The 27,205-nt window shown below is 40.6% G+C and overlaps 1 protein-coding gene across 2 annotated transcripts in view; it reads right to left on the reverse strand.

Annotated features, from left to right (window-relative positions):
- The window catches only part of nrxn2a (neurexin 2a), an 89,460-nt gene that overhangs the window by 56,733 nt on the left and 5,522 nt on the right, over positions 1-27,205 (reverse strand). Inside the window, exons 3-10 of one of the 2 annotated variants that reach the window (XM_023421430.2) lie at positions 24,620-24,649; positions 24,368-24,379; positions 18,608-18,909; positions 14,087-14,248; positions 9,313-9,742; positions 8,273-8,656; positions 7,198-7,401; positions 3,758-3,784 (exon numbers count right to left, since the gene is read on the reverse strand). In XM_023421430.2, the coding sequence (XP_023277198.1) occupies positions 3,758-3,784; positions 7,198-7,401; positions 8,273-8,656; positions 9,313-9,742; positions 14,087-14,248; positions 18,608-18,909; positions 24,368-24,379; positions 24,620-24,649 (1,551 nt within the window). Of the gene's footprint in view, positions 1-3,757; positions 3,785-7,197; positions 7,402-8,272; positions 8,657-9,312; positions 9,743-14,086; positions 14,249-18,607; positions 18,910-24,367; positions 24,380-24,619; positions 24,650-27,205 lie in introns of those variants that run through there. The other variant, XM_087178010.1, reaches the window with a different exon arrangement.

Below are 27,205 nucleotides of genomic sequence, written 5' to 3' on the forward strand. Positions count from 1 at the left end.
AATCTCCATCATAAAAACAGGCGCAGGCAAGGTTTGCTCTAATGAAAGAGGAGATCGTGGGATGCTGCAATAGTAGGGACTGTTCATCTTATCTGTAGTTCGTAGAGGGGAGCTTCCCCGCTGTCTAATGTCAGCGTCTAAAAGCCAAACTTCCTAATAAGCTACCAACGTAGAAAAAGCTCTTGTGAGGAAAGTGAAGGGTGTTCTTGTGTTTTGTCGTATATATTATATTTAAACATATATCGCTTAGATACTTAGGATACTCATTAAAAGGGAATTGCAGCATTTTTAACACATCAAACTCTGTTTACAGGTCCTGTGGAGAACTACGGCATATGAAAAGTTGTATAAAGTCTTGTGTGTGTGTGTGTGTGTGTGTGTGTGTGTGTGTGTGTGTGGGGAGGGGGGGGGACTACAAGTCTGAAAATGAAAAAAGAAATTCAGAGGGTGAGGCATTAGAAAGAAGTGAGTCACTGAACCTCTGTAGACAGAGGCTCAAGGCTACATTAGCTGCTACTAGTAATAGTACCGCCAGCTGTTGAGTTGCATTGTGGGTAATGTGGGAAGAATGCGAGGAATTAATTGATTTTTGAGGCATTGATTTCAATCATTTAAAAAAACAACACCTACATTGTGAGTTCAACAATGTTATAACAATGCAGGGCTAAATTGTTGGGCTATTCTTTTAATTGAAACATTTAATTTGTACATTTAATAGTTGGACTAGTATTTAATTTAAAAGTGGGGGTCATCGTGTCTCTGGAGAGTAAATATAAATGAAACACATGAGGTAAAACTGGCTGCACCCACTGCACTGTGTTCATATTGGCATAGTGTTCTATCTCTAACACTGCAGAGGCTGGTAAAATGGTGGACTATAATATGTATTCACACAGACATCTGACTGTAAACCCTTTGAAATGTGGGCTCCATTCTAAGTACCTTTGCTTCACAAGCTCAGCTTCCAGAGGCTCAAGAGCGAGGCGCACATGTAAAGGGTCTATTTTCTCCAGCTTGATCCTCAGTTAAAATTGAATTTGATTAATATTTTCAAACAAGGATAACTTCAAAGGCATAGTGCGGTTACACAGGTCAGCATTATGGGTGAGCTGAGACTTTGAATGCAGGATGTGCGCGTTAATCAAAGCATGTTATGGTAATTCTGTAATTTTGCAGAACAAATGCCTCATTTCAGAAGTGTGCAGTGTACTATTATTCCCCCGATTCCAGAGAATTACTCAAGAGCACTGCAGCAACATTTGTTCTTACAGCTATTACCCTCCCACGGTGGATCCAGTTGTGGACGGCTTCCAAGCAACTGCTGCAGATGGGCTGTCTCTTTGAGTCCTTCAGAAAGCAGCTACACTCGCAGGAACACCTCACCTGAGAAATCTGAATTCTTGATCCTGTAATCAGGTTGTAGGCTAATCCTGAAATTCACAATGAGTCTGCGGTGCAAACCGCAATTCTCCCCAATGATAGCGCTCACTAAACGGTGATTGCCTAAATCATTTAGGCAGATAATTCTGCAATTTAAAATATGGCTCCATTTTCTATCATCAACCATAAAATCCATTAACAAGCCATCCATCATCACATCTGCAGTCTTAAGCTCTTCAGAGGTCACTGGTGTAGCATATATACATAGTATAATTGATCAGGAGGATGATTAATTTTGACACAAAGACAAGTGCACATACTGTACACATCTTCTGTGCACAGTGCATGATGGTACAATGCCATCTTGTGGTAGAGAAGGCAATGTGTTGTGCAGATATCTGAGGAGATAAAGGACATACGGCCTTTCTCTAAATAAGCAATGTTCAATATATTTCTTGTTGTTGGTATTTGCATAATTATTTAGCTGAATATTTTACTTTCTAACGAGCGCGATGGACCATTTAAAAATGGCTGAAAATTGCTCTCCTGTGGTGGGTTACTGAAGTGGTTTACAGAGACAGTACTTGCACATCTCACCTCTCAACCGTCCACACACACACGAACGCGCACACACACACACACACACACACACACACACACACACACACACACACACACACACACACACACACAGTACTCACCTTAATCAGATTGAAACATTGAAATCCATTCGTTTACACTGCATTTAGATTGTACTCATTTGACTGACGCTTCAAGTGAAGCAGCTCGGGGTTCAGTGTCTTGCCCAAGGACACCTCGGCATGTGCACAGACCGAGCTGGGGATTGAACCACCAACGCTGCTGTCAGTGGACAACCCACTCTACCACCTGAGCCAGAGCCAGAGCCAACCCCCCTCACCCCATTCAGTATAACAGTTGCTTAGCCATGTGTCGCAAATCTGCTGTAACAGTTAAAGTGTCCCTTTTTGCTGTACGGCCTTTAAATCTGAACCTCAGATCAATAGATTAACATGAGACAAAATGACCGACTGTGGGATATTGATTTTTCCATTGCACACGTGTAATATCAAAATGTGTTTGAGAGTACATAAACTGATGTTCATCTCAGTTGATCATAAATAGATGTAATAACTAATATTCAGGCATCTCTATAAATCACTGAAAATGGAAAATGAACAGTTTTATTTTACAGAAGCCAGGAATTATTTATACAAGAAGGGTGGAAACAAGCTTTCAGCCAGCACTCAATTATTGTGATAACGTTTATAAGCATTCATAAGCCTCTTCTGTATTGGATGATCTGTATCAGAGAGACGTTCACCTCTCCAATGGCAATAGCTTTATCTATTTTTCGCTCCAGTCTGAACAGAAACTTAAATTGCCTGTCTCTCATTATCAGGTGAGAACAACAATCTACATCATAAATTCCAACTTCATCACGCTGCAACATAAAGTACCGCTCCATTTCACAAGAGTATAGGATATACCACAAAATCCGTTCTGTTAATACAGAGGACGATCTGCTTTTTAATCAATGGAATTATGTTCGCTCATGTGAAAATGGTGCTGTATCAAAAAGCAAGATAACAAGTGTTGATGTATGATGAGTAGCTCGAGTCAGACACTTTCTGTGGGCAAAGATTTCTCACGAAAAACTGACGTCTGATGATTTAATTTGCTTAAAGAGAATATATTATATCCCAGATTCCCTCTGAAAACAGGAAGAATTGGCTGCAACAGATTGTACTCTCTCACAAATGTTTCAACATTTAGGTCTCTTTGATGGCTGACAGCCTTGTCTCATGCTCATCTATTGATCCGATATCAGGCTAAACGTGAATAACAGCCCTGCCACCGCAGTGTGAGTAACAAAATCAACAGCCTTTTCTCTAAACTGAGACCGAGCACTGCTTCTCTCCTTACTGATAATTGCCGATTGTACTTGAACTCTACCCAATTAACAAGCTATGTTAGTCACAGGCAAATTAATGATAGACTTATTGGCAGCACAACAGCAGACTACTGCATGACAAATTTTGCTACATTTGATTAGAACATTATTACATTACTATAATGGGCCAACGTCTAATTTAAACTGTTATTTCATGAACGCAGAGCAGAAGGATGCAATTCTGTTCAACCATACTGTTTGCCACAGTGGCGTCTCATTCTTATTCTTATCTTTGTAATGGTGCATATGAGCAGGATACCAGCATCAGTAAACAAGGAGAATTGTGGGACAGAGTAAATGAATTATGCTCTGTTTCATGAGGGAATAGAGGAAGAGGCATATGATTATACCACAGTGCATGTACTCTAAATCATGTTACAGTAAATAATCATAGGAGACACTTACTGAGATTACAGTCTATCCTGATACAATCTGGTGAGAGAGAGAGTGAGATGGTGAGATTAAAAGAAAAAAAAAGAACAGCACAAAAGAGGAGAATATTTCACATCCTTCAAGGTACATTCTGCAGACAGTTCAGTGCTTTTCAGAGCCCACCATCCGGGGACAGCATTGAGAGTCTAAACCGCCACTTTCCTCCCTGTAGTGTACATAACATTAGAAAAAGGAACACTGAGTGAAAGGAAAACCTTAGCATGTGTCTGGCACTGCTGGAAGGACAATAGACCAGATCAAAGTTGGGATCAATAAGAGCTTTATTGACCATAAAAGTAGAGGTGCACCGGTATTATTTTTAGCATTGGTATCGGCTGCTAACATTTGGCACTGGCAATTTGACTGTTTCAGCTGCCACGACTGATTTTGTTTTATTGGTGTTTGCTTAGAGGGTGATTTAGCAAACATGCACCGCTGTGCTGGGGAAACTTGTCTGAAGCAAAATGAAAAATGAAACTTCTTCTAGATCTGAGCGTCGCTAATAATGAAAATTTTAACATTTGAAATAGAATAAAAAAAAATCTTAAAGCTTATCAACCAAAGCAGCACAATGATTTCACTGCAAGGAGCAGGTGTGAGTGACCACTGAACAATAGCACTTAAGGATTGGCAATTCCCAGAATTATGCACAATTTGCAATAAGTGACCAGTTTCCTGACAGATCTTTTTTTGTTGATACAGATTGTCTCTTGCCATATTCTATTTATAAGTGTGTCATATTGCAATATTGTGTTTAGGATAGCCTCCATAGGTGATGCAGACATTATGTGATTGACTATTTTCACTGGAATCTACTGAAAACTTCATGACTGTTTAAGTTAATAAGTTGGATTGATTTGGAAATTTAAACCTCCTGCACCGATGAACCTCTACTCATAAGTCCAAACCTTGATATTCACTCTTAAACTCCAACTACTGTTAAATGAAATGATGCAGTCTCCTGCTGGTTCTGCAGGCCTGACAATAATATATTTTCCATGTTAAATACAGAGGAAAAGGGCGATTTGCACAACCTGCAGCCACAATGAACCTTACACCAGGAAAGAAATGACAACAGCACAAATGTGACGCACTGCTAACATTTTCTCATGTCTGCAACAGATAACATCTTTGAAATCCATCTGCAATATTCAAATGTTTGTTCTCAAAATGAATCGACACACTTATCACTTCCATGTTTTGAATAATGAAACCAATTTAGCCAACTGGACATGAATATATTGGTGTAAGTCATGTGGCTGAGGAGTGCTCTCAAGCTGTCAACCATCACAGAGCAGTGGATACAGACAGCCAGAGACCAGAGTGACTTTCTGATGCAGGTGTGTGTGTGTGTGTGTGTGTGAGCGTGTGTGTGTGTGTGTGTGTGTGTGTGTGTGTCTGTGTGTGTGTCCATTCATCCCTGGCACCCTCTGCTCAGTGAAGCAACTCTAAACTGGACAGGCCAGTAAATGTGAGGGGAGGGAACTACAATGGTCACATTTACGGTATGAGCAGCCTGAGCGGTAATATCTCAGCATAATGACGGTTCTGGTCTCTGACTGCCTTCTCCTTGAACTGCAGACAAGCCATTGAAGGGCTGAAAGAGCCGAGACGGTCAGATGGGACCTGACCACTGGATGAACTGATAGAGAGAGAGAGAGAGAGAGAGAGAGAGGGAGGAAGAGATAGAGAGATAGCGAGAGAGAGAAGAGAGATAGAGAGAGGGGGCAGAATATACACACACCTACAGTTGCTTAAAAAGGAACTTTTTTCATGACATTTTTCTTCTTCAAAATGTTTTGAAGATTGATTTCAGATTTCAGATACATCATTCCTGATATCTTTCACTCAGTTGATGAGTTCTGTACAGTAACTTATGTTTTGCCGTGGGAACAGGTGATCATTCTCCTGCTGGTGTATAAAAATACGCACTTTGGGGCACACTGATAGCCAAATGGTTAAGGCGCATACCATATAACCATGGATGTCATACCCCCTGTCCTATCCACGTATACGGTGTCTGCCTCCAGACGCTGTCAGCTTTCCAAAAACAAAAAAATCGTCAAAACAAAGAAACAAAGTAAATCTATTTTTTTAATTTACCTTTTTCCATTCTACTTAGATTCAAACTGAAGAATAAAAACTGTGCTGTCAGGTGTCATACTGGTGGTCAAGTGGTTAAGATGCACAGGTTACCACATAAAGACAACGTGCATAGTAGGGTGGGGTAATTTGGCCAAAAATAAGATCATAATATTTTAATATTTAAAACATAATTCTTTCGTATTGATCAACATGAATAATTTCTGATATATCCAGTACCATTAATGCGGAAGGGAATGCATTCAGCATGTTGTTTAAACCTTAATGCGTTTTGTTGAGTAACACTGAATATAAGCATAAACTGAGCTTCTCTAAAATCCTTTTAATTTGAAGTTCAAGAGGTGTATCCAGTTTGGATTGATTGGTTCGAAATCATCAATCTTTTATTTTTCAAATGCTCCCCGCAGCTGGCATGGTATATAACATTTACGGCTCAGAAAGGCAACGCCAACGACGCTTTAAATGTTATACTACACATATTGTCTATCACACACTGGTACAACTGAGGATTGACTCAGTGCAGGACAGATACATTTATCCTAAATTAATTTTTGAATTGTTTTTGTAATAATTATTGTGCTTTCTTGTCGCCCAGCGCCAGTCCATAGTAAACCTTGAAAACTGGAAGGCAACCAGTGGAGACTCCAGAAAGTTACTATGTGTGGCCAAGAAATGATCTGACAAATTCTTCTAACTCTTTGCCAGAAAGCGAATAAGTGTATTCCCTGAAGGTCGAACTATTTCTTTAAATCCAATCCATAAATGAGCAACTTTTAAACTCCAACTGATACTTCTGTAAAGTCCAACTGATATGATGAATGAAGCAATTAGTGTAAATAAAAGTTCAAATTGGTCATATTCTTTTTAAGTACACAATTTTCTGTATTTAATATTAGGTTGGATTTGAAATGAAACTACATGTTCTCATCAGGAAATAACACATACAAAAATTAGTGCAAGGTCGGGGCAGAATATGACAATAAAGAGGAAAAAATTTTGCTGGTTTTTCATTTGATATAAACAAACCAAACTGTAGCTCATTATTTAATTCAGTAATTTCCAGTTACATAGATCTAAATGGGATAAATTTGACACAAACCACCGTATGTCTGCAAAAAAAAAAAAATTACAGCTACATGCACAAGGACCAAGGCTTGTGCTTATTATTTTTTAAGCAACTGTAGTTGTTGTATATGAAGATGGGTATGGGGGAGTCTGAGACTAACTAATATCATGAGAACTCGGGCTGGGTGACGTGTCCTGAAAGGTCAAGTGGCATTATCTGCTCGCATTCGCTGCAGCAGCATTACCCAGGTTCACAGTGAGTTTCACTCTGCCTCCGTCCAGCTCCAAACGAAGGGTATCCGCTGACTGCTGAGAGGTGGTGGCCATCAACAACCCAAAGGCCCTCTGGGACATGAAGCGCAGGGAGACATCCTCGGCCTCTGTGTGTAGCGTCCTTGGCAGCACCACCTTGAGATACATGCTGCCGTCATAGCTCACCATGGTGGCTTCTGTGGATTTCAGTGGACATGAAACATTAGCAGACAATGAACCCCGGATGAAATCACAACACTAAATTAAAAACACAAAGCGTGCATTTATAAGATGAAACCTGGATTCTGTTTGAGCTTAATTCAGGTACACCATGATATAATTTTAGATTGCAGTTTTCATCAGTCGCACCAGATGGCAGAAACAGCCTGGAGCATACGAAGACAGTGGTGAGATTGCAGCGGCAATCAAATTTCTGAAGGCTTTATACCCATCATGGGGCAATACAAGAGGGATTTTCATATATCCCTCATACTATTAGCTGCCAATGGATCTGCGTAATTTGGCCTCTCTGTGAGAAAACCATCTGCATGGTAAATGCAGAGTGATTCAGGCCGAATCACACTGCCGAAGCAGCGCAGCATTCCTAATGACACACACATAGCACTGGCAACCTCATGATACTGACACTTCATTAATGAATCACTATCCTGTGGGAAAATCCTGTAATTTACTTTTGAATGGCTTAAATGAAAAACAACAGAATTTTCTGTTGTCCAGTCGCTGTCACCTAGACTGCTTTGTGGACGTGGCAGGTTGTTTTGAGCTGCTTCTCATTTGAATCGATATTATACAGTATGTAGATGATCACATCGCAATTGCAAATGAAATCATTATTGTTTGGAGGGTTGAGCATTAAGGCATGATAATGAATTTTCTTTGTATCAAATTTTTATTTTTTTTTTTCCCCATCTGTGCAGGCCCTTTAAAGCTACTATAGAGCTGAGTTGATAAATAAAATACCGGCCAAAGTGTGTTAAAAGCGTTGAAACAGCAATTTAAAATCACTTATCTTCCCCATCCACCATCATCCCTCTCAGAAACTCTTACCCTTCTCACAGCTCCGACCCAGGTAGCCAGTACCGTTGCAGTCACAAATGTGGCGGTTCCAGCCTTCTCTGCAATGTCCACCGTTGGCACATGTGTCTCTGGCACACCTGACGTGAGTCTCTCTGGTGCAGAAGCTGCTCACACCTGTGGCGCCCTGATCCTCCGTCAGCCTCCACAGGTTACGGCTCTGCCCGTCAATGAAGAGATCCCTCACACAGCCCACGTAGCCAAGGCCGAGGGACGCTGTCCATACCTCAGGGGGGAGCATGAGGGCTTGGCGATCCTCAGGTAAACCTCCAAGATACATGTCCCCATCTAGGTCAAGGATCTCACTGCCTTCATTAGCAGAGAAGGGGATGCTCTGGCTGTTCACAGAGATAAAGCCTGTAGGGCAGGCACTAACAGTGAGTCAACTTGGACTTGTACAATGTTTTTGTTGCAGAAAATGAAGACAGGTGCGTGTGGGTTGTGCTAAGTGAAAAGTGAGAACGAACTGTGAGATTGAGGAAATGGGCAGCAGTGTGCTTGTTGTAAAAAAAAAAGTGTGGATAAAGAAACTGCACTGCCAGCCCTTAGGAATTGATTTCGTGAACGAAAGCAGAAAGTAAAACTAAAACTTTCTTCGGAAAAGTGAAGAATTATAAACGACAAATCTGCATTGTCATATTATCCTGCTTGGGAAGGAATTTTATTTATAGAAAAGTGAAGGAAGGAGTAGAAGGAACTGTGTGTATTTTTTTGGCTGCTAATAAGGCAGACATTTGGATTGTACTAATAAGGCAGACATTTCCTAATTTGAAGTGGATGACTGTATAATTGGCCACTTGTGAAATAGGTTAACACAGATTTCAAAATGTCATACATATATTATAGCAACTAAATTATTGTTGTAATTAAAACCTAATATCCATGCATGTTGCGCTGCTGTGAATAAAAAATGGCAAAAATGTGCTGATGTGACTGTATCCATGCTGGCATATGGCAATTTCACAGCTTGGAACCCCCCCCCCCGCTTTCACAAACACACAACATTATCTTACCGTTGCGTCCTTTCCTCTGGAAGTCCACATGGCACCACTCGCCATCATTGAGCCTCGTGTTACTCGCTTTCATCTTGATGCTGCCGGAGCCCATATCCATGACCAGGTAGAGAAATCCATCCAGCAGCTCTATGGCGAAGAAGTCGGCCCTGGGTTTCCTGTCGGGCTGCGTTCCCTGCAGGCTGCCATGACTGAACAGCAACAGGCCGCTGGGCTCTGTGGTGCGGAAGTCAAAAGATATGGCGCCTGTCTTCTTTGTGTTCCACCGGGGCAATGTCAAGTAGGCAGATGGCGTGTCGAAGGTGACCGGCTCCAGGGCTTCCACATTCTCGCAGCTGAATATCAGGTCACCATGGATACTGATCTTAGGGTCTCGCTGTTCAGCCAGCCGTGACAGCTCCAGTCTAAACTCATTGTTCTTGTAGACCACCTAATAAATGAGAGAGATGTCATGGTGAGGTGTCAGCTGGAGAGAGAGCAATAGATTCAGTGCAAAGGTTGAATATTACTCATTAATATATACTAGAATCGATATGACACAGCAACACTCACAAGGACATGCAGCAGAAAGCGCAGTGAATCATCCTTGAACCCAGAGCTCGGATAGAAAATGTCCTGATGGTTTCATTTCCAGCCTTGTGTCAAATAAACTGGCGCCTTTAATTATACGGATGTAGAAGCGCTTGATGCATTAATAAAAAAGAAATCAGCCACATTTTATCTCACTGAGATTGTTCCTGTGTCATACTGTGTATCCATACAGAGAACTATTTTACTGGTACTCAAATTCAAAAGCTGACTGTTTAAAGTTTAAGTGAGACCAGACATTCTTCTTCCCAGAACTGAGAATCTGCCTGGTTTTCTGAATCTGGACGTTTTAAGGTTTACCGCACAATTTATTCATTAACTACACAACTGTCGTGAGAAAACAAGAAGGAAGCAAGAGCTGAAAAGCTGATGAAATTCAGAAGTGCATTTAGATTTAGATGCAAATGCAAACATTTACATTTTAAACATTTAGCTGAATCACTTAGCGCACAATGAGTCCAACAATAGGATAATCTTAAATTCAGAGCAGAGGAATCACAGACAGATCACCCACACAATGACAAACAGTTATCTGTGTTTGTACTAAGTAAACTGAAAGAGGTCCAAGCAGAGGAAGTGGGTGGGAGAGAGGTGGACTCTATCCTTTACAAGCATAACACACACTTTATTATTAAAAGAGGTAAATTTGGTAAATGAAGAGGGCATAAACTTTCATTTTCAGGTGCTCATTTTCATTTCAGAGCTCATGTTGCAGAGGCAACTACACAGTGGTGAAGAAAAAAAAGCAGCAGTGAATGTACAGATCTCCCTCAGCGTATCTGGCTATTGATTTCATATTTTAGATCAATCACAGGAAACAGAGTGAAATACAAACCCCTTTTTTAAAGATATGTACTTACAATAAAAGATACACAATACCTTACTTAAACTGAGAGCATATGTCAATAGAATGCCTGTGTGGGCTTCTCTGTGCTGTTGTTGTATTATTTTCTACTTTGATTCTGGGTTCATCAATATGCACAGCGGGAGACGACAACCCTTGTCTCATTTTCTATCAGTGGTAAGTCACCCCGAGCCCATTGTTATCTGCCACATCACTCCGCGACCAGTCGCTGCCCGAGGTGACACACCACACTGCACAGAGGACTAACAGCGGAGCTGAGAGGCAATTTGAGCCAATATCACACTTCACACTGCCTCAGTGTGACTAATTAAGCAGCGAAATCAGATGGTGAAACTGACCATCGAGAAATGAGTGTAACAGGCAATTTTTAAATGGGGGGAGAGTCACTTAAACAAAGTGGGAACAGTGCATTAGCATTTATGTACATTGTTTACAACAAGGAACACCACGTCTAAAAAAAAAAAGAAAAAAAAAGAAATGCATAGATAGCTACAGAAGTGCAAGCTGTGACCTCTGCAAGGCTATTATATAAGCCAGAGGACAATACAGGAAGTGGAATCCTATTTCACCAATTCAGTTCTCTATTTTATGTGACAAGGATTACAGAATATCCCAAAACACAAGAATAAAGCTCCTCCAATGTCAGTTGACAAAGTCCTCATATCTTTTATGCCCAAGTAGTGAAGAATAACAGCAGTGAGAGAATGAAGATCTTCTCTGCTGCTAACAGCTGTGTGAACACATTCTTCATAACCAAATTGGGCACGATCTTTGAAGCATTAAAGTAAAGGAACCTAATGATGTGGTATGGAATATCATGCGGCCACACATACTGCAGACCAATAAACTTGTGACTTCAAAGACAACTTCATCTCTACCTGCTCGTTGTTGTAGTTGCGGCGTTCGTCTGAAAGTGGCCATTATTTTTTGTGTACCTGATGAACCTGATGGCCTCTACCCAGCAGCACTCACATCTATTATCATGTAATGTCTGGAGAGATTAGTCATGGCCCAAGCTCCCTACATTCAATAAAATAAGGCAGATATCCCCCTGAATAGATCCACTGCTCATACAATAAATATTTTAGGCACTTCTCACTTTTCTTTCCCAAAAGTAATATGTATGTGTGAGAGTTTTGCTCCTCTAGGTCATCACCAAATTCAGAGCTCTGGGCTTGGACTGACCTGTCTTTGAACCCGGCTTCTGGGTTTTCGGGAAGGGCTGATACCATCTGATCAGCTCTGCCTCTGCCACTGCTCACCAGGACTTTTCAGGTTTGTCATCCCATCGTCATGACTCTTTATCCCGTCATACTCTCCTTGCATGCCTACAGCACATCTGTGTGACTACGCACAGTAGTAGTGGGTCTAAGCAGCACCACCAGCCACACCGCCCACAGAGCGGAGGTTGCAGCATTGGCAGCGTTGCTGGGACAAACCTGTCCATAAATAACATCTCATTTTCATTTCAGTGTATTCACACTGCAGAGTAATTATGCAGCCTCTCCATTTAAAATCATTCAGCAAACGCCGGAGTGCATTCAGATGTTGATGTTATGTAGTTGATTAACAAATACAGCTAATATTATAACATATACACATTAATTTTTAAATGTGAGTGTGCTGGAGAGTTTAATGGACAAAATTACAGCGCTGCAGACTGTGAGGACTATTTCTCTATGCTAACATCAACACGCTTGCATGCTCACAATGGCAATGCTAACTTGCTCATGTTTAGCAGGTAACATTGGCCAGGTTCACCATCTTAGTTGCACCTGCTAGCATGCTAAGATACTGTATGTCAACAAGCACTAAACACAGTATTTTTTGCAGGTATTTGGTCATAAACCAAAGCACTGGACAAACTGAAATTTTAAACAGATTATGATGATGCAAGAAAAAAGTCATTAAAATAATATCAGTGACAAATTTTATGGCAACCCATCCAATAGTTGCTGAAATATTTAAGTCTGGGCTAAAGTGGTGGACCACAGACCAACCGACCAACTGACGTTGCCATCCCTGGAGGCGACGCAACTAAAGATCATAAATGTAAAGAATTCGTCAGTATTTTCTCTATTAGTGTACCATGGGACTGAACATTGAAACGCAGGATACTTGTTGTTAAGAATAGATTCTGAAGATTTTCAGATCTCCACTATAAATACATTTTGTGACCGCAGAAAGTGGCAAGTGAAAACCGTATTCACGATTGGGCCCCAATGGGAAACATTTGAAACGTGAAAAAGGAATCTTTTTACGTTAGTACACAGTCTCCAACAACATTCAAATAAGTCATCAATCTCCTTTCATCAAGACAATATGACAATCTTTATTGCCTGTCAAGCTCTCACCCTTGCACATTATGAAGCTGATGCTTGTTTGCTTTGCTCCAACCGGCTGATGCTGTTACTAGCTTAGTCATTTTATTTCTACTCTATTTGCCTTGTGCATTTTGTGTATCCCATTTCTAAGTGATGTGTCTGTTATGTCCTTGGTGCTTTGTACTCCCAGCTGAATCCAGTGCAGCTGGATTTAATGGGGATCAAGAGCAGAGCCTAATAACAGTTTATAAGCATTTATGGACTAAACGGTCTTATGTCCTTTGATGCAAGTGTCTCAGAGTAGAAAACTCATTTGTTTGAGTCGGGTATTGATGCCAAGAAAATGTGTATACACTCATATGCCACCATGACGGCTACTGATTTTACTTCCCACCTCACTAAAACATCAAACTACTGCCTGTTTTAGTGATGTCTCCTCCTAATCCTTCCTCGCAAAGGGAAAGCATTTCTCTTACTTTTAATGCACATAGCACATCCCTTGCTTTTTATGAGATTGCTCACTTCATTAAAAATTTGTGAGACCGGGCTGAAATTGGGCATTAACCCATAATTCACTGCTTTCCCTATACTAATTTTAATGCTAAGTACATGATCTGAACTTGCTTGCTCGAGAAAATCAATGTGACAGGTACAGGCCAGACTTAAAAGGTTTCAAAAAAGGTGGAGGCAGTGTTTGAAACCGACTGTGTTTCAGGAACGAACATGAGCAAATGCATCTGTTTCTTCTGTATGTTAGGTGCTACCTTCTCGAAGGGATTCCCACAGGAATCTATAAATGCATATGCTCTGCACCGTGCAGCCTCTCAGCTAAATGTTTCTCCTTCAAACACCCTACAACAAGAAAATCAATATAAATGTGAGGGGTGATTTTCTATACGCAGAACATGCTCTGCATATAGGAAGGGTTAGTGCTATCTAGAGAGGGTAGGATAGTATTTCCAGCCCTCTGCCGAGACTGAGGTCAAGCTGTACTCACATCTTTCAGACAGCCCATGAAGTTGTTGCTAACAGGGGAGCCTGGCAGGTCAGCTGTGTTCAGGCTGCCCCCTATGTAGAAGAGATCATCAGAGCCCAGCATGGTGTAGTCCTCCTGAGTGTAGCCAGTGGTGGTGAGAATCCCATCCACCATTATTGTCACCTACAGGATCCATGTAGAGAGTGTGAGGAAAATAAATGACAAGACACAGAGAGATTTTAAGTCAAATAGAAAGAACTGGCCTAATTATTTCATGCTTCGTTTCTTGATTCTGGTTGAGCTTGCCTTAATGTTGGATCTAGAAGGCAATTACAAGAACAGCTTTGAAGGGTTCACTAATCTCTGCTGATCCCTGTTTCTGATATATTAGCAGGATTGCAGTGGAGTCAATATACCATAAATATTCTTTCCAATGATATTTTGCTCCAAAGCAATATGCTTTCCACAGTATACTCAATTAATTTGAGATTAAAGATATCAAGACGGCAATATTGGCAGCAACAAAACAAGATTATTCCTGTATCAGTCTCATCAGAACACAGAGACAATGGAAATGAATGACTGAATAGGGCTATGTGGGAAAAAAATGATATGCTTGTTGTCATGACAATAAGCCTACAGTTAACATGTATTACTGCAGAAATATAACAGCTCCCACTTTGGGATAATAATTAGTACAATTACATTTTTTTTTTGTTTGTTTTGTTTTGCTTTGTTTTGTTTTTTTTGGGGGGGGGGCAGTTTTCAGCAAAATCTACTGTGAAAAGCTTATGGTTCTTTTGTAAATTGTTATGCCTGTGATTAATTGCATTTTAGGTGAAAGATGTAAAAATGACAGCTCCAACAAAGCAGGAGACATGTGTGTCCAAAGATTCACTTAATTGGTCAAAATCATTTTAGAAAAGTACGACTTGAGTGGAAAGATGTCATTCATAAAATTTTTTGTCAAAATCAGGCCGGCAATTTTGTAAAACACCAGAGACCAATTCATATGGAAAGGAGAGGGAATTGCTCATGCACCTTCACCATACACAGTGTACACAGCATTTCATTTAGATTCATCGTTTTTAATTTAGAAATGATTTAATTTTGATTAAATGAGAATTTTAACCTAATGCAATATAATATGTTAATGGACAATAATCATTAGATTTAAAAATTAGGTGATTTCCATTAAAAGAGGAAGATGGCAACGATGAAGGAGACTGTGAGCTACATATAATATATATTAGTATATAATAGTAGTTAAGTGGTGCACTAATTCAGGAAAGTTTGGTCATTATCATCCAGTCAGGTCTAAATAAGGACACAAACAACAAATTTAAAATGTTGGACTCATGATCAAGCAATCTGAGGGGTTAAAGTCTTCAAATTGTCCCTGGAGAATGGCTTAACTTTGTAAAATCTGTGGTGGCTATTCTGTGAAAATCACTGGTTTGTTAAAAGCAAGAGGATAAGAGACAAAAGAATGACCTGACAAGGTATCTTCGTGTGTCAGGTCTCTAAAATGAGGTCCTGTCTGACCATTCTCTGGGACTGGCAGATATTGATTTCTGTCTATCTGGCGGTGAAGACTTGAGTATCTTTGGCTTGGACATCGGACAATGGCATGGCTCGAATGTGGGTGGATGATACTGCACATCGCAGAAATTTCAGAAAATAAAAGTGTCTCGAAACTGATTGATGCTGCTTTCTCTTTCACTCCACAATGTCTAGAAAAGCATGACCAATGTCTAATAGTGAGTATTAAACCATATCCTGGCACTCCAGACAGTTAATTTCCTGGCATTTGAAAATCAGAAGTGAGGGATGAATGCGTTCGAAGGTAATTACTGAATTAGGCAAAAGTGTAATTAATTAGAAGCACACATTAGGATAATATTCAGGCTCTAGTCCTGGCTGGTACACTTTAAGACTGACCTTTCATCGCAATTTCTCCAGGATTTATACGCAGCCCGTTACACAGAGCTGATTAAAGGGTAACATATAGTGACTGTTGGTGGAGCTCAAGAATTACGGTGAGACTTGAGTACAGTGTTAATAGGGAACAACAGTATGTTGTGTATGCGTGTTTGTGTGTTGTGTGTACTGCACACGTCAAGAAATAGGTGGATGCATCATTAATAAGGGTCAGAAAAGGAGAGAGAATGAACATATCAGTTCACCCACGACAGTAAAAGAGAAAAAAAGATGGAAAGGGAGATAGTAATGGGAGGATTTCTAGCCTGAAAAGCACCACCGGATCTAATAAAATGTTTCCACCAGCAATCTCTTGGGACTTACAGTTCCCCCTATCTACATGTCAGTGAGGTAACTTATCTGAGGGGAAAGCAATTTACACAGGGATCAAATGCATGGCTGAAAGCATAAGTGAGGTTGTAAGCATTGGATTGCCGCTCTTCTGGAAGCCAAGGTAAGGAAATAGATGTGGAGGAAGATGCAAGTTTATATGCAGGTTAATGTGACAAGTGCAAAATATATTGGTAATGATGAGATAGTTAGATACAAAATGAGCTCTACTTCTGCAAAGAAATCAAACATTTAAATGCATTGCACATGGCAGAGCTCATTGTAGAGAGATGTGTTTAGTTTAGCTGTGGTTCAGGGAAATTTACTACAGTAAGTGATCAGAAGCCAATTTTTTAAATACAGTTTTAAGGTAAGAGCATTACATTGCACCTTAGCTCAAAGGAGCTCTGCTTGAGCTGATACAATTTGTGTGCCTCAACATATTCTATACACTTCCCAATATGTGCCAAGTGCATTGGCAGACTGAAGCACATTAAGCAATTCAAAAAAATGTCCACACTGAGTTAATGCTTCAAAAACATTTATTAAGCCCAGCGATGGCATTTTAACATTGGTGTCACCTGGAGTATCTGATGCATATGCGAAAAGAATATGTTAGAATATATTTGCTGCGCTTAAACAGAGAGCACTGATTCAGAATGGTTGCACGTTTTGCTGGAGCTGCCATTAGTGGCCAAAATGTTGTTAAAAATCCACTGTATATGGAGTGTAGCTGCTAGAGTGCCAGATATTTCCCTCAGGGGTTGGTAGAAACCAAAAACAGAGCTAAAGGAGAGCGAATATTCACCAGGTGGCCACAAATGCGACTCCAAATGAATGATAATGTTACACTGTTACTGCTAGAGCTCCAGTACACACAAAAAAAAGAGCAACTTACGCATTCAGGGTTGTGTCACTTCTCAGTCATTTATTCTCGTTTTTGGTCTGATCAGAAAAATATCTAGGTCTTAAGCGTTCCTCACTTTACCTGTCCACACTTTGGTGTTGGGTAAATAACGCCATGTATCAAAACTCGTTTGCTGCTTGTCGACCACTGTTACTAGAAACAGGACTGATGAGCCTGCTGAACCATACAGTAAATTTGCAAGCTAAAATGCTCCGTAGACCTGCAGAAATGGGTAATTGTCCGTGGGTTTGTCACTGCAACCAAGGCATTAATTCAGTGTTAATATAAAAAAAAAAAAAAAAAGCATTGATCAGTGGAGCTTTAAGTTACGGTATGATGGGACTAATTGTAGAGTGACTGTAGAGTGCCAGCAGGGTAACATTTAATGTAACAGACACATCCTGGAAGTCAATTAGTTCAGGAATTCAGCTCTGCGCCCTGTCCAGTGGACAATGTTAATGATTATAAAACCTTAGGGCCGAGTTGTACTTGGCTAGAGTACAGTAGGTACAGCAGTGCAATGTCAGATATACATGCAATGGCTGTATTCATTATATAAGCTTCACTTTTTCTTGCACGACCTCTCTGACACGGCTGCCTACAACCACAAAAATGCGTTTTTGGCCTGTTGTTTCGGTTGAGTTAGTTAAAAATCTGAAAACCTGTCTAACAATCGCTGTTCTGTAAAGATAAGAAAATGAACAGGCTTCCGAGATCTCAACACTAATGCAGGATGCATGAAAATGATGGCTATTGCTGTGAGAGTTTATCATTTCTTTTAATATGGTAAAAAAAGACCTTCACAGCAATCTTGTGGGTGCAGAAAAAAAAGCAAGTTTCTGGTTATAAAAGGACTCAGAGATTCCCACCAAAGCAATCTATTTCATGAGAAAGAGGGCAATGACCTAATATGAGCTTGTAATATCTATCAGAATGTGGAAAATAGGAGGCAGGGAGTCCAGCAGAGCAGAAATATTAAACACTCAACCAACACAGTATTTGGTAGTGTTTACACTGATAGTGGACTATAGAACCTCATCCCTGTTTGCATGGACCCGGTATTATCTGGGTCTGAGCCAAATGTTAAAGATATTTACGTATTCATCAAGTGTACAGTACACTATAAGGTGACTATACTGCATACTGCGATTGATTTCTCTTTGACAATCATGATTGTAGATCATTTCTGCCAGCTGCTGACATAATGGCAGGCATAAAGACAGGATCAATAAAATCTACATACTGTATTTTTTTTCCAAAAAGTGTGAGTTTCTTATTCCTGTGAGCAGCAAGCATGGACGTCACAGAAAGTGACGCATACATACCTGGCGGAGGTTGCGAGTCACTCGAACATCATGCCAGACGTTGTCATTAAACTTCCCGCTGGCAGGTTCCACCAGGGCCTCGAAAGCACCGGAGCCCAGGTTGATGACCAGCCACAGGGCTCCATTCCTCAGGGACAGGTTGACATAGTCCGCTGACTTCCCTGTGTGAAGCAGCAGGCCGTTCCTCTGCAGGGTACGGAAGGACAGCGTGATCTCATCCAAACTGCTCTGAATGGGTGTCTGGGACAGGTTGTAGCTGAAGAACTCATTGCCTTTGAAGGTGGCCACTGACTCCTCCTGCCCTGAGAGGGGAGGAGAAACATCTTAGATAATTCTTGCAGTCATCAGGCTTAAGATTGAGTGATCTGCTGCACAGTATATTCACTACTAGAGCTGGGCTTTAGTGACGTAAACGAGGCTAAAATGAGCAGAAAATTACCTGTATTGTTGATAGTGAAATATTTGTCAAATAATAATAACTTCAACAGACCATGTATGTATTTGTGGAGCTATTCACATATGCTACAAGATCACTATACATTGTGATGGACAAAAATACAACCAATGGGAGGCAAAATTCTGTATGTAGGCAAGAGCATGCTGAAGCATAAGACTGGTGATATTCTATATTTTTCTTTTTGTCAACAAAGTCAATGAAAAGGACCAAAACCAACTAATAACTGATCCTACTAAAGTAACAAGTATTTTCTGTGTAGTCAAAGCGTAATGTATCTTATTCCTTTGTCCCATAGACCTCCATAAAACCCAGTATTACACTGGGTTACATGTTCCTTCATCGCAATGAACATGGGGATTGTAGTTTACTTTGAGTTGATCCAACATACGCTGTCCTGGTGCTGTAAATACTAACTAGTACACCAAATCTGCAGCTGAAAATAGTTGCCAACAAATGCTATATTTATTCCTACTTGAGTCAAGTTTGCTAAAAGCAGCAGTGCCCAGCTGTTTGAAGAGATCATTTGGCCTTTTCCAAAATTGGAAATTTCAAGATTTCCTGGACTGATGGACTTAGAGTTGAGTGCCAAAAACGTGGAAAATGTCCTGAGATTAACTAACACTGTTCCGGCTTTGATGTTTTCATAAGATTTGTTAACAATAATTTTAAAAAAAAGTATACAATAATGCCAGCCTTATACTTTTTTCAAGACTTGCATTTTAAAAATAACAATATAAATATGTCAGGCTTCACTAAACATCTTATTTACCCCCACAATTCAAATCAATTTCAACTAAAGTATGGTAAATGTCCAGTAAAATCTGATGGCTCAAACAATTTCCCCACTTGTTCCAATAAAAGCAGTTTCCAGGTTTAGCCGGAGCAGAGGGAAGATGTCGTTTTTTTCCTTCTTCTTCATCGTTTCTTAGCATGAGCCCGATGGCAACATATGTTTTCACAGGCTGCACTAAGAACCCTATCAATCAAACATCTTTTCACATAATACAAAATCATTGTGTTTCTAATCACTGCACCCTACACAAGGTAAAGCTTTTTGACTTGTTTTAGACAGTTGTTGGAAATGTAAGATGAATTTCAAAGATAGATAGATAGATAGAAAGATAGATGAAAACACGTGGACAATACAAATACATTTGGTAAATATAAACTATTTAGGAGAAAGTTATACATCTTAAGACTGTGAGGTCATGCAACAACTCGAGTGGATAAAACCAGCAACCTGCTGAAAACTGAAACTGACACCGCAGTGACAAGTGGTCACACAACTATGCCTTAAATGCTTTATTGTGATTGTGCCAACCGGTCCTGTGGGAGTTGTATCTGCCCTATTGTATACTGAATGATAAAATAACAACTGTTCTTTATTCAGGTTCATAATTCACTAAGGCCTTGCACACACATAGAGTACATTAACACATTCTGACACCCACTCTTAATCCTCACAATATTGAAATCCACACTAAAATTCACACTTCCAGCACCGTAACTTTTGACATTTAACTATCATTTTACATTGAACTACATGAATAATGTTAACTATTGTATAACGCAGTTCTTGAACTCATGAGTGGGCTGTTTCAAGTCAGTATAGACACCCCTTCCTCTGCTTGTTTATATGATGCAGCCTCCGAGCTACTGAGCAAGTTGTTAGAGGGATAAGCTGTCTCCTAAGCCCAATGTTTGTTTGTACAGTAAATGTCGGCTTCTGAACTCAGGGGCCAATTTAAGCCAGCAGGATCAGTGGTCCCATTAGTCTCTATTGTTTGAGCATGTGTAGTTACACAACTTTTAGGCAGACAGTCACTTGCGAAGCTATTGTTCTTGAGCCTAAATGTGAAGATCAACATTTGACGGATGTTGTAGGAGAAACATAAACCTAAGCACAGTGCAGAGACAATACAGTGAAGGTAACATACAGTGGAAAAAATGCTTATGGGACACCAGAAGGCCTTATTATCATAACTCCAAAGGCACACTTATCATTTAACCTAATATCTTAAAACTTTACTCCATATAATAAGAGGATTTTCATCATAACCTGCGTACATCCTGTGGAATCATTCCCAGCTTCTTATAGTGAAGACGTCACTAACAGCTGACCCTGAAGTCCTCTTGAAGGCCTCTGAGGGATCACTGGAAGGTTTGAGAGGCTAGGAAGGCGGCAAGCCACATTTCTAATTCCCTGCGTACCTAGGGAGGTCGACCATTGACTACAGCAACAATGTTTACCAGCTTGTGAAAAAGTGGAATACTGACTGTGTTTGCTCTGACACCCGACATACTTTGGCACCAATTCCAAGGAAATGCAGTCAGAGACACTGGCTGCATTCAGTACAGCTAAAAGATGCTGCTGGAGCAGTTTAGCACTTTATGCATGCTGCAGCAGACTGTGGGGGCAGAGCCATCAACCTTCTACCTTGGCTGCAGCTACAGTGTAAGATCATTGCACTGAACCATCATGCAAATGGATGCCTGTATGTGCAGAGAAAGAAGGCTCAGCAGAATATGGCAGCACCAACAACTTGTCTCTGCCTTACATCATCCAGTCTTTAATCTCCTTGCACCCCATGGTCCCCTCTAAATTAACTATACAAATACTTGTGAGTCCTTATAGCAGGGTGCTGCTCATGGCCAATTCAATGACGTGTACATCTACAAAACATGGGGGGAGCTTAAGCTGCTTGGGTGTCACTTGAACACTGGACAAGTTAACTTTCAGATGGTTAAGAGCAGCTGCTGCTGCTGCTGCTATGGTCATGTTCAAAAAGGATTATCTGTAAAGGTACTGCCCAGAGCCATACATTAGCTGCTGTCACAGTGTGAGACACATCAAACACTGTGTCTTGACATGAGGTGGTAAGGCTCTATCTGCTCTCTACTTCCTAGTAGCCCACCTGTTTTAGTCTGTGTTAAGAGTGCCGTGCAGTAAACACACCACAAGAAAAATGCCAGCATGTGGATTGCTCATTAATATTAAGCTTTACAGCTGATTAATTTCAAAGTGGTCCAAAAAGCCCGGGGCACAGATGGCTGTTGCTGACTTTGTCTCCTGCTCAGGGGCGGGGAGTCAGTTGTCGGCCAGTTGCACCCAAACCTAAGTCAGGCAGTGTGTGCATGTGGATGGTGTGGCAGGAATTTTTCCCTTCTGCTCTGGAGGCAGGGATCATAAGCACTCTGGGTGGTCAATAAGCGACACCTGTGTCTGAATAATCTCCCCATTTACAGTGTATCTGTATGTGTCAGTGCACACAAGCAAAGGATTCTGAGACTGAAGCACAAGCAGCCACTTCTGACTTCCCTGAAGTCTGCAAGGAGCTTTTAATTCATTTATAGACTGGAGGACTCGTCCCAGAGAGGGACAACTATGTTACATATTTGATTTGAAATGATAATGATTTGTGGCCAAACAAATACAGATCAAACCAGAACACTCTCTCGAGTATCTCCTCGGGCTAAAAGAACATTGTCAAAGTTCATGACAAACATTTGTTATAACATTAAATGGTTGGATACAAGTTTGATGTCTCATGTATATGACATGAAGTCAGATGTACTTTGTCACTAAAACTATGCTATGAGTATTGCTTGGAGGGTTATTTCTTTAAATCTTCCATTCCACAATCAATTACTAACCTCTTATTATTATTGATGCATGAAATGGAGCAATTACATTTAGGCCTCATTTCACAACAAATCACATTGTGGTTGGCCTTTAGGACACACTTGCTGTATGACTTACTAAATATTTTATATAGCAGTTATTCTAATACAGTAATGTTAATCATTGCGCAGTTGAGGCAGTAGAAAGATACTGTGTATTCAACTGCATTGCTCTGTCAGCATTCCCATCAATTAAAGTAGGAGCTTAAATCGAACATTATCTTTTGGCCTTGGAGAGACTGATTACTTTTTCTGAACACGAACAAATTTGTCCCAAAGCGGGTAACCAAAGAATCGAGACCTTAATCTATAATGTCACAGTCATGTACAGCCTCAAGCTACACCATTTATAGTGGGTGAGAAAACTGGTGTAATCATTGGCTACTGTGAAGTATTTGCCTTTTCATCTACTGTAAATGACCCCAATATTAGTATTAATCAGTTCTACACCAGAAAATATACATGAGAACACCCAGGGTACTGCCACACACAGATTTTTTCATCTTCACAGATTTTTGTTCCATGAGAGTGCAAATAACATCATTAAGCAGTTTACATCCGCAGAGGATGTATAATGACATCTAGCTGAAAATAAAAACAGAATCTGCCTATGAATGAATTTAGATTCTGTGGACCTGTAAAGGAAACGAAAAAGAAAAAAAAAAAAAAGTCACTAACACAGGAGCTGTTACAACAATCACACGGATATGTAATTTCTAGAAAACCTTGTTAGATGTTTGTATTGTCAAAATTTATTCAAGAACATTTTTTATCTCAAGATAATGGTTTAAGTACCATCTCGATGATGAAGAAAAAAAGGAGGACTTATGCAGTGTAATGTACCGTCAGCGGGTCATCAAAACCAATTCTATGTGTTTGGAGACAATAACGATTGCCATGGAGACAGGACGGTGACTTTTATCTCAGTCCCCCAACATGTGGCAGAAAACACAAAACATAAATATAGTCGCTTTCATGTGGATCAGTGCCACACATATTATGCAGTCAAAATGTCCCTTTTTTTCCTGTAATATCCAAATGTTTTACCCACATTGCACTGGATGAATGTTTTTTAACTGCAGTACTTTAGCTTAACTGTAATTAATATAAGTTAAAATGAGACATGTTAGCTTTGTGTGCATTACTTGTTTTTTTCCTGAAGGACAGAACATCACAGCCGTGTCTATTCTGTTTACTGGCAAAACACTGTTATGTACAAATATCTCTTCCACCGGTAGTGTGAAATCACTCTTCTTGAATCTGTGCTCATATGGATATTGAACACATTAGCACCACTGCAATGGAGAAATCATTGGAAAGGAATGTCATTTACAACCCACTTATCAGCGATCATAAACAACCCAATGAGCACACATTTGAGAAATCAGCACTATCTAGTAACTATATAAAAAATTATGTCCAACAGCCTCAATAATACAAAACAAAATCTCCTGATGATATGTATGTGTATACTTCTGATTACTGTAACAGGAAAAGTCAATAAAGTGTTTTTTGAGCGGACGTGAGAGACATCTTTGTTCTTTATTGCTGACACCTGTTTATTGCCTTTGAACACACCATGAAACCACACCGAAGAGATGCTATGTGCATAGATGCATTACCTTGGCGAAAAACTGCAGAGGTCAAAGGTGATGTTCCAGTAGCTCAGTCAGTGGTCAGGACAAGGGTTTGACGGACAAAAATTGAGTGAGTAGTGAGCATAACATGACAGGAAGCAAAAACGAATAGGCAAGTATATGAGAAAAGAGGAGAGGAAATATTAGTGCAGCACAGTTAACTAAAATGATTTCAGGGGAAGGGAAATGTTGTGATCAGGTGGCTGGGAAGGAAAAGCAAACCAATAGACCCCATACCTTGGCGGTTTAACATCAGGTGCGCCAGACCTTGAGGGAAAGAACAGAAAAAAGGATACGAAAACAGGAAGTTCATAAAGAGGTTCGGGAGAACAAAAGCATTGTCACAATGTTGGACTGCAGTTTGTGACAGACATCCTGGGGTAGGTACGGATGTCAAAGTTGAAACTAAAATATAAAGGGGAAATCAAACCAAAAACAGACAAACATCTCAAGGGAGGAGAGGGAAGGCAAGGAAAGAAAAAAACATCTTGATTGGTGCAACCCTTATAGGTAGTTGCTCACACAGATGCTTTTTTCTAAATGGAACACATACTGTATGTTTACTTGATGCAGACAGTGTTTGAGATGTATCAGATATACGTAAAACCTGCTTTACCTCTAATGCTTAAAAAAAAGTTACACATGGTAACGGTAGTCCTACGATATCTGATCGTTAACGGTGCTCTATAGGCTGAGTTCCTCATCTCCACTTCTCGACTCACTGATATTTTTGCATGTACGTGCTCAGCCAATCCTTATGAGCCGATTTAAGCTTAAGTGCAGAAATGACACCATTCCTTATCCACTAAATCTTCAGCGACTATCACACTTTTTCAGAGAGGATTTACCACCTAATAGAGCTCAATAGGTTTAGGGGTGGAATGTAAGGGCAACGCCCCTGCTATACAATGACATAAAAACCATCAGGTCAGCCAGCAATGACCTTCCACACCTGACCCTTTAATGTTGGAAAAAAGCAGAAGGGAGCTGAGACATAATGCTGCACCGTGTTAAAGCCTCACTGACTATAAATCATTATACAGCGAGTCAGCCAAGAAAAAAACGCCACATCCCACCTCTATGTTCTGTCAAGTAGAACACAGAGGAGGCTGCTGTGCTGGACACAGGGGCTGCTGACTGCATTGGTCAACATAAACAGCACTTAATGGTGTAACCCTTTTAAACAGTAAGACAAACAGTAATACACCAAATTAACATGGCACATTATAGAGCTATAGTAAAACTACCATAAATCTATGGAGGTAAATTGAGAATACACTCATACCTCTCAATCACATGATATTGCTGAGCAGACAGGAGACAGACAGTGTATACAAGTCAAGCTGGTCTGCCTGCACACACTGTGGCAATCAAAGCCAAATTTGATTTAGTTGTGTGTTCGCCACCAGCCTAAGCCTGTCACACCTATGTTCTGTGCGAAGCACAGCCACAGATAAACACAGACAAACCTCACCTGCTCCTCTTGCCAAGAAGGAGATGGGAATTACACAATACAACACCTCTGCTGAGCACATGAGTCCCACTGTGCCAGCCAACACAAACAGCTCTCATTAGTGTATCAGCACTCTAAAATTCTCATAGAGCGAGTCCCTCTCCCACAGTTCAAGTCCCTGTTCAGTCATTAGCTAAAACCTTGAAGGGGCATATCGCTGTTGCAAAAATCTCCTCCAGATGTTCCTTTGAACAAGGCTGGTCAGGATGCAACTCTTGGTGTGGGATGGACATGATTACCCCTGGGACAATCCTAGACTGCCAACATGTAGGATTTTTGTTATAGTGTACCATTACAAAGCCATTGACTGAGCCTCTGCTTAGACAGGATTCACCCACAACCCTGTTGACACGGCGAACAAAGAACTGTTGTGTGTACCCCCACTGTGTCTATGCATTCCACACAACAAGCCAACTTATCTATATACAAGGCATAAATTATGCCACCTCCTCTTCCCCTCATCAACGCTCAGGTGATCTCAATCCTCCCTAGATTTACTAAGATCTGACTGCACTTGAGCTCAAGCATCATCTTCTTCCGAGATAGCAAGAGGGATGTCAGGTAACATCTCTTTCCATTTGTGTCTCTTCAGGAGGTTGGATGGGTGGGTTGCCCATTATCCAACGAATAACCAGACCCAGACCCAGACACAGAGCCAGAAGCCTTTGCTTTGTCAAGTGGAGAGTGCCCCATGTCCAACGCTTCACTCTGCTGATTTCTGTGTAGACGGAGAAAGAAGCTTTGACCCAAAGAATTGACAGCTGTGATGACTCCAGACACTTCTGATTTTCTTCAAGCACTGGGGCGAAGAGAACTGACCTGCATCCCTGACTAATGCTTCTCTGACTAATGGACACCGATGCTGGTGACCAAAACAGGTCAGGGCAGGCAGCACTTAGCAACTTTCTCAGCCAACAAAGTAATCTTTGACTTTGACTGTGCAGTCGAGGAAAAGTGGATGAGGAGTGGTGTCGTTGCTGCCCTTGAATTGGAGCAGTCATCCATTGAATGTGCTCATCCTACTTGGTGTAGCCTTATACTGTGGCTCAATCTATGGAAACGCAGGGGTACCTGTAGAATCCTATTAGAGAGGCAAGCCTGCATGAAAATAAATCACCTCTCCTGCCAGTAATCTACAAGTTTTCTATTTTTAAATAAGAGGCAACCACAACAGTATAAGACGAGTTTCAGGGCAAACAAAAAGTTATAACCAGGTGATAGAAGATCATTTTATGGAAATGTTTGCATGTTGCTTTTAGGATGCTTTTTGACTTGGCCTCATTATATAACAAGATTTCAGTATTTCTAGA

This window comes from Seriola lalandi, unplaced genomic scaffold, assembly GCF_002814215.2.
Source record: "Seriola lalandi dorsalis isolate HSWRI2012SDOR001 ecotype SW California unplaced genomic scaffold, Sedor1 jcf7180002054672, whole genome shotgun sequence".
NCBI classification, from domain to species: Eukaryota; Metazoa; Chordata; class Actinopteri; order Carangiformes; family Carangidae; genus Seriola; species Seriola lalandi.